Here is an 8205-nt window from a genome sequence, read left to right as displayed (position 1 = left end):
GAAAAACAACCTGAAAACAGTCATGCCACGAGTTAGATGTTGGAGCTTTGGGAGACTTGTAATGGCGAAACAAAATATTTTTCTCCACATAAAAGTATGGAGTTTTAGGGTTGTCAGTAGGATCCACTACTTTATCCCAGAGTGCTTTCAAACTTGAATCCTTCTGTTGGAGTACAGCAAACTGGTCCTTATTTATATCAACTAAATCCAGAGCCTCTGTTATTCTGTCATTCTTTACCTTGGGAGGAAAATTAGTGCTGGGCGTTTTACTAGATGATCTAGTGATTACTTGGGAGATTTTATCTGGCTTTTTGGAGAGCTCATCTTTGCTTACTATCTCAGGTGTTGTTACAATCAATTTATGTTCAAGTACAGAGGATCCTGCAAGATCATTACCAATAATCATCTGAATAGGGTAACAAGGTAATGGTTTATCTAAGACAGCAACTTTTGCCTTACCTGTAAAATAAGGACAAGCAATATCCACCTCAGTCTCGGGTAGAAGAGTAGTTGTGGTTAAGTCACTTACTGCTATGTACTCTTTTGTGTATTTTAAGTTGTCTTGACTGGCAGCCGAAATTATTGTCTGGGATGAAGCAGAGTCTCTCAGAGCTGTGACAGATGAATCATTAAGTGAAGCCTCACACATGAATTCATTAAATGGTTCCAGATCCTGTGAATGAACAAAAGCATGACATGTCACTGCACCTTTAGTTTTCTTGGACTTACCATCAGTGCTTACCTCTGACTTCTGACATTTTGGACTGGGACAATTTTCTATGGAGTGTCCATCTTTCTTACAATAAGCACAACTAACCTGATGAGATTTAGGCAATGAGACAATCTTTGAAGAATCTTTACTATTCTTGTGAATTAGATAATAGTCGTCAGCTAAGCTAGCTGCTTTTAACACTTCAATTTCACCTTTAAAATGTACATAAGTGGCAATATTAGAGGGAACTTTACGCAAAAATTCCTCCAACAAAATCAGATTTTTAAGAGTCTTAATCATTAACACCAGCTCTCTCCAACCATTTGTTAAACTGTCTTACCTTTATATTACAGAACTCTACAAAAGTCTGAGATTGAGTCTTGAAAGAATTTCTAAACGTTTGCCTGTAGCCTTCCCCAGTAATGGCATATGCATCTAAAACAGTCTTTTTAAGGTCTTTATAGTCTTTAACCTCAATTAATTGCGATGCAACATATGCTGCCTTACCTTTTAAGTGGTTGTGCACGAGTATTGTCCAGAAATTAGGCGGCCAATTTAATGACGTTGCTATGTCTTCAAATATTTGAAAGAAAACCTCTAGATCCTTATCGTTGAATTCGGGAACTAATCTACTGGCTTTAGTCACATCGAATCTCATGGGAAGTTTTTCTTCATCTTCTTTAGCCTTAAGCCTGATAAAGGCCGACTTCTCCAGTTTTTTGAGTTCCAACTCATTAAGCCTTTTCTGATGTTCAAATTCTTCTCGTCTTCTTTCCTGCTCCGCGAGTTTTCTTTCTTGTTCTCTCTTTTCCTCCACTTCAAGAACTTTTAACTGAAGTTTGTTTTTCCACTTCAGGATCGACATGAGCAATGGAACCTGTAAGGGTTCTTAGTTCTTCTAAATCTTCATTGTCCTCTGTTATGACGTTTTTATTCAGCAAGAACTGAAGGATGTCATTAATGATACGTGCTTTGACATAAGTTTTATCTGTAGGGATTTGGCATTTACTCGCAACCATGAGAAGTTCCTGTTTTTTAGCCAAACGCAAGGTTAACAATTCCTCTCTAGGTTTAGCCAAGAATTTCTCTAGATCGAAAGGCATGATTGTTATTAAGGTAAGAATGTTTAATATTTAAATCCAAACTTATCCTGAACGTGATGATTAAATTACGGTACACAAAATACAGAATTACCGAATTTGTAGCACAAACCAATTACTTAATTAGGTCGTTGATAATCAGATACTTCAATTATCGTGTACGAGTTTACGTCCGTTTTAACACAAAACATAGTGTAGGCGAGACTGATATCCGCAACATGAGCGTTCAAAATGAAGTGATGGGCCAGGATGGCTTAAGTTTGTCTAATGATCATTAAGTGATTAGACCGATAACGAAAGCGCGATACCCACAAAGGATTTGACGGGCGAGGATGGCTTTTACGTTGATATCCAAGAATAAAATGAGGTTGGACGGATAACGAAAGCACGATACCCAGAATTAACAAAAGGGATTTCGAAAAATCCGAAGGGACAAGTAGGCTAACGAATGACGCCCGAGGTAACACAAATCTAGCGTATTTCGGACTATTTTTAGCGAGAGTAACCCTTAATTGCGGCTCGTGATATGGGGCGGGCAAAAAGAAACAAACAAGGCTGTAGAACCCAGCGGACTAACGATTGTCGACAGCTATTCCTCCATATTACAGATGCCTGAGCGAGCGAGTGAGGAGTATACTTCCACTATAACAGAAAGTTAACAATGAACGATTGAGGATTAAGAGCAGTGTTACAAATTCTTACAGTTCGTATTTCACTGGTTCTGTGCGAGTTTGTAAACCACTAAACCATTCAATTCACTTTTCACGATTCACGATCCCGGACAGGCCCTCATTTTGTCACCTCTGCGATGGAATATCTCAGGTCTTAAGAGAATTCAATGTACCTTAACTTATTATTTAACCCACAAGCCACTATTACTTAAATGGTGACAAAGGAAACACTGCTCACATATTTATATACATTATAATACCAATTAATCCACAATAACAAAAACAAATGATCAAAATACCAACATAAATTAAATATTAACACTTTAGTTACAGTTTACAGTACTTAATAGCAAAATAAAATATAACAATCACAACTGTCACGGTTTGTAATGGGAAGTATACTCCTACTTCATTCCAATAGTCAAGGTCCAAAGAAAGGTGTGAAAATACCAAAGCAAGGAGCACAGACTAGAAGTAGATTGAGCGGTCAATAGATGGCGCTGAAGAAAAAGAGACTAATACACAAATAGGGAAAAGGTACATCGTCGAAAATAAAATTATACAATATATGTATGTACAAAGAGGGAGAGTGGCAATTCGTCATAATATATATATATATATATATATATATATATATATATATATATATATATATATATATATATATATATATATATATATACATATATATATATATATATATATATATATATATATATATATATATATATATATATATATATATATATATATATATATATATATATATATATATATATATATATATATACAGTACATACATATATATATATATATATATATATATATATATATATATATATATATATATATATATATATATATATATATATATATTGGTAATAATAGTGATTAAGTAAAATGATTAATGTTTGCTAATACTTTTCATATGTAACCCCATTATTGCTGAAATATTTTTTTTTTTTTTTGTACGAGATTTTTAAAAAATTTGTCTTCACCGTGCTATCACTAATATATCAAACACAATGAAGAATTTATTTTTTTAACAACCATGTTTTTTTTATAAATGAAAACAGGGTTGTTGAATAAAATATTTCTTTGTGTTTGATGTAGATAATACACTCACACGTATATCTTTCGTTGTGATCGTGTTAGTTATTCGAAATGCTAAAGGATTAATTCTGTACTTCTTCCTTTATTCTTTTTGTTTACCATTACTTATCAAATTGTTATTGCCAGGGGCACGCTATATATGACTGAAGAGTCATACGAAGCATACGTATCTATGAATAAAAAGGAAGCAATTAATGAGCATTTAATGAGTAACTGAAAGATACAGTCGTTTGAGGTATTGTGATGATGATATACCTTTATTATTTTTGTAATGGTAGTGTCATTATTAGTGTTGTTATCATCTGCTGTATTGTAATCGATGTTGATAACATTTTATGAAGGGCTCAGCTGTCTTTAGAATTTTATTCCATTATAGTCAGTATCACATGTTCCACGTTTTCTTTATAAAAAAGATTCTCTCTCTCTCTCTCTCTCTCTCTCTCTCTCTCTCTCTCTCTCTCTCTCTCTCTCTCTCTCTCTCTTTAACCTTCATATTTCGTTTAACGGTAGAATCTCTCATCCTCCAGTTCTAATATAGTTATCTCTCTCTCTCTCTCTCTCTCTCTCTCTCTCTCTCTCTCTCTCTCTCTCTCTCTCTCTCTCTCTCAACCAGTTGAAGCCCTGGGGGAACTTCTCCTCTTGCATAAACCATGACCTTATTCTTTGACTCGGACTAACGCGATTCGTCACAGCCTTCATTCGGATCTCGAGTGGCCGCTGCACTGTCTGCCTTCGCCTTGTTTATGGCGGATAACTTTAGGAATCTTAAGTTGGAAGTAAGTTAAAAGGCAGAAGTGCGTGATGCGCCTTTGGGATTTGCTGGGAACTACAAAGGAGCGGTTGGAAGATGGGAGGGGGGGGGGAGGACGTCTCTCAAAATCTTGTTATTTTGCTCAGTGGTTTTCGTTATGATGGAAGTTGTTGAGAGCGGGAATGTTTTCTTTGTCTAAAGCGTTGGTGGTTTTTTGTCGTCAGATAATGGGGTGGGGTTTGCTGGTCGACATATAAAGGGGTGGGGGTTCCTTGTCAGACAAAGCGATGGTGGTTTCTAGACAAATAAGGGGGTGGGGTTTGCGGGTCGACATATAAAGGGGTGAGGTTTCCTTGTCAGACAAAGTAGTGGTGGTTTCTTGTCGGCAGATAAAGGGGTGGGGTTTGATGGTAGACATATAAAGGTGTGGGGTTTTCTTATCAGACAAAGTGGTGGTGGTTTCTTGGCAGATAAAGGGGTGGGGTTTGCTGGTCGACATATAAAGGGGTGGGGTTTCCTTGTCAGGCAAATTGGTGGTGGTTTCTTGTCATCAAGGAAAGGGGTGGGGTTTGCTGGTCGACATATAAAGGGGTTGGGTTTTCTTATCAGACAAAGTGGTGGTGATTTCTTGTCGTCAGATAAAGGGGTGGGGTTTGCTGGTCGACATATAAAGGGGTTGGGTTTTCTTATCAGACAAAGTGGTGGTGGTTTCTTGTCGTCAGATAAAGGGGTGGGGTTTGCTGGTCGACATATAAAGGGGAGGGGTTTCCTTGTCAGACAAAGTGGTGGTGGTTTCTTGTCGGCAGATAAAGGGGTGGGGTTTGCTGGTCAACATATAAAGGGGTGGGGTTTTCTTGACAGACAAATTGGTGGTGGTTTCTTGTCATCAGGTAAAGCGGGGGGGGGGGGGGGGGTTGCTGGTCGACATGTAAAGGGGTTGGGTTTTCTTATCAGACAAAGTGGTGGTGGTTTCTTGTCGTCAGATAAAGGGGTGGGGTTTGCTGGTCGACATATAAAGGGGTGGGGTTTACTTGTCAGACAAAGTGGTGGTGGTTTCTTGTCGTCAGATAAAGGGGTGGGGTTTGCTGGTCGACATATAAAGGGGTGGGGTTTCCTTGTCAGACAAAGTGGTGGTGGTTTCTTGTCGGCAGATAAAGGGGTGGGGTTTGCTGGTCGACATATAAAGGGGTAGGGTTTCCTTGTTAGACAAAGTGGTGGTGGTTTCTTGTCATCGGGTAAAGGAGTGGGGTTTGCTGGTCGACATATAAAGGGGTGGGGTTTTCTTGATAGACAAATTGGTGGTGGTTTCTTGTCATCAGGTAAAGCGGGGGGGGGGGGGTTTGCTGGTCGACATATAAAGGGGTTGGGTTTTCTTGTCAGACAAAGTGGTGGTGGTTTCTTGTCGTCAGATAAAGGGGTGGGGTTTGCTGGTCGACATATAAAGGGGTGGGGTTTCCTTGTCAGACAAAGTGGTGGTGGTTTCTTGTTGGCAGATAAAGGGGTGGGGTTTGCTGGTCGACATATAAAGGGGTGGGGTTTCCTCGTCAGACAAAGTGGTGGTGGTTTCTTGTCGTCAGATAAAGGGGTGGGGTTTGCTGGTCGACATATAAAGGGGTGGGGTTTCCTTGTCAGACAAAGTGGTGGTGGTTTCTTGTCGTCAGATAAAGGGGTGGGGTTTGCTGGTCGACATATAAAGGTGTGGGGTTTCCTTGTCAGACAAAGTGGTGGTGATTTCTTGTCGTCAGATAAAGGGGTGGGGTTTGATGGTCGACATATAAAGGGGTGGGGTTTTCTTGACAGACGAATTGGTGGTGGTCTCTTGTCATCAGGTAAAGGGGTGGGGTTTGATGGTCGACATATAAAGGGGTGGGGTTTGATGGTCGACATATAAAGGGGTGGGGTTTTCTTGTCAGACAAGTTGGTGGTGGTTTCTTGTCGTCAGATAATGTGGTAGGGTTTGCTGGTCGACATATAAAGAGGTGGGGTTTTCTTGTCAGACAAAGTGGTGGTGGTTTCTTGTCAGATAAAGAGGTGGGGTTTTCTGGTCGACATATAAAGGGGTGGAGTTTCCTTGTTAAACAAAGTGGTGATGGTTTCTTTTCGTCAGTTAAAGGGGTGGGGTTTGCTGGTCGACATATAAAGGGGTGGGGTTTACTTGTCAGACAAAGTGGTGGAGGTTTCTTATCGTCAGATAAAGGGGTGGGGTTTGCTGGTCGACATATAAAGGGGTGGGGTATTCTTGTCAGACAAAGTGGTGGTGGTTTATTGTCGTCAGATAAAGGTGTTGGGTTTGCTGGTCGACATATAAAGGGGTGGGGTTTTCTTGTCCGACAAAGTGGTGGTGGTTTCTTATTGTCAGATAAAGGGGTTGGGTTTACTGGTCGACATATAAAGGGGTGGGGTTTTCTTGTCGGACAAAGTGGTGGTGGTTTCTTATCGTCAGATAAAGGGGTTGGGTTTGCTGGACGACATATAAAGGGGTTGGGTGTTCTTGTTAGACAAAGTGGTGGTGGTTTCTTGTCAGATAAAGGGGTGGGGTTTGCTGGTCGACATATAAAGGGGTGGGGTTTTCTTGTCAGTCAAAGTGGTGGTGGTTTCTTGTCAGGTAAAGGGGTTGGGTTTGCTGGTTGACATCTAAAGGGGTTGGGTTTTCTTGTTAAACAAAGTGTTGATGGTTTCTTGTCGTCAGATAAAGGGGTTTGGTTTGTTGGTCGACATATAAAGGGGTGGGATTTTCTTGTCAGACAAAGTGGTGGTGGTTTCTTATCGTCAGATAAAGGGGTGGAGTTTACTGGTTGACATATAAAGAGGTGGGGTTTTCTTGTCGGACAAAGTGGTGGTGGTTTCTTATCGGCAGATAAAGGGGTTGGGTTTCCTGGACGACATATAAAGGGGTTGGATGTTCTTGTTAGACAAAGTGGTGGTGGTTTCTTGGCAGATAAAGGGGTGGGGTTTGCTGGTCGACATATAAAGGGGTGGGGTTTTCTTGTCAGTCAAAGTGGTGGTGGTTTCTTGTCAGGTAAAGGGGTTGGGTTTGCTGGTTGATATCTAAAGGGGTTGGGTTTTCTTGTTAAACAAAGTGTTGATGGTTTCTTGTCGTCAGATAAAGGGGTTTGGTTTGTTGGTCGACATATAAAGGAGTGGGATTTTCTTGTCAGACAAAGTGGTGGTGGTTTCTTATCGTCAGAAGAAGGGCTTGGGTTTGCTGGTCGACATATAAAAGGGTGTGGTTTTCTTGTCTTATAAAGGGGTTGGGTTTGCTGGTCAACGTATAAAGGGTGGCGTTTCCTTGTTAAACAAAGTGTTGATGGTTTCTTGTCGTCAGATAAAGGGCTTGGGTTTGCTGGTCGACATATAAAGGGGTTGGGTGTTCTTGTTAGACAAAGTGGTGGTGGTTTCTTGTCAGGTAAAGGGGTGGGGTTTGCTGGTCGACATATAGCCTAAAGGGGTGGGGTTTTCTTGTCAGTCAAAGTGGTGGTGGTTTCTTGTCAGATAAAGGGGTTGGGTTTGCTGGTTTACATATAAAGGGGTTGGGTTTTCTTGTCAGACAAAGTGGTGGTGGTTTCTTGTCGTCATCAGATAAAGGGGTTTGATTTGTTGGTCGACATATAAAGGGGTGGGGTTTTCTTGTCAGACAAAGTGGTGGTGTTTTCTTATCGTCAGATGAAGGGCTTGGGTTTGCTGGTCGACATATAAAAGGGTGGTGTTTTCTTGTCATATAAAGGGGTTGGGTTTGCTGGTCAACGTATAAAGGGTGGCGTTTCCTTGTTAAACAAAGTGTTGATGGTTTCTTGTCGTCAGATAAAGGGCTTGGGTTTGCTGGTTGACATATAAAGGGGTGGGGTTTTCTTGTCAGAC

General features: G+C 40.3%; 1 protein-coding gene across 1 annotated transcript; it reads left to right on the top strand.

Moving 5' to 3' along the window:
• The first annotated feature begins 1575 nt into the window (after positions 1-1575).
• LOC137621944 (PE-PGRS family protein PE_PGRS4-like) lies at positions 1576-6978 on the top strand. Its single transcript, XM_068352444.1, has 3 exons — positions 1576-1591; positions 5757-6176; positions 6290-6978. Exons 1-3 carry the CDS (start codon positions 1576-1578, stop codon positions 6976-6978), a joined length of 1125 nt encoding a protein of 374 aa, XP_068208545.1.
• The last annotated feature ends 1227 nt before the right edge of the window (positions 6979-8205 follow it).

The sequence above is a fragment of the Palaemon carinicauda genome, chromosome 28 (genome assembly GCF_036898095.1).
Source record: "Palaemon carinicauda isolate YSFRI2023 chromosome 28, ASM3689809v2, whole genome shotgun sequence".
Taxonomy (NCBI): Eukaryota; Metazoa; Arthropoda; class Malacostraca; order Decapoda; family Palaemonidae; genus Palaemon; species Palaemon carinicauda.
Note: the sequence above shows the minus strand (reverse complement) of the source record. Positions and strands in the feature narration are given on the sequence as shown.

Bases quoted from the DNA above. Each gene is read 5' to 3' on its own strand.
- LOC137621944 (XM_068352444.1), top strand. The intron at 6,177-6,289 runs GTAAAGGGGTGG...TCTTGTCGTCAG, and splicing joins TGGTGGTCTCTTGTCATCAG to ATAATGTGGTAGGGTTTGCT.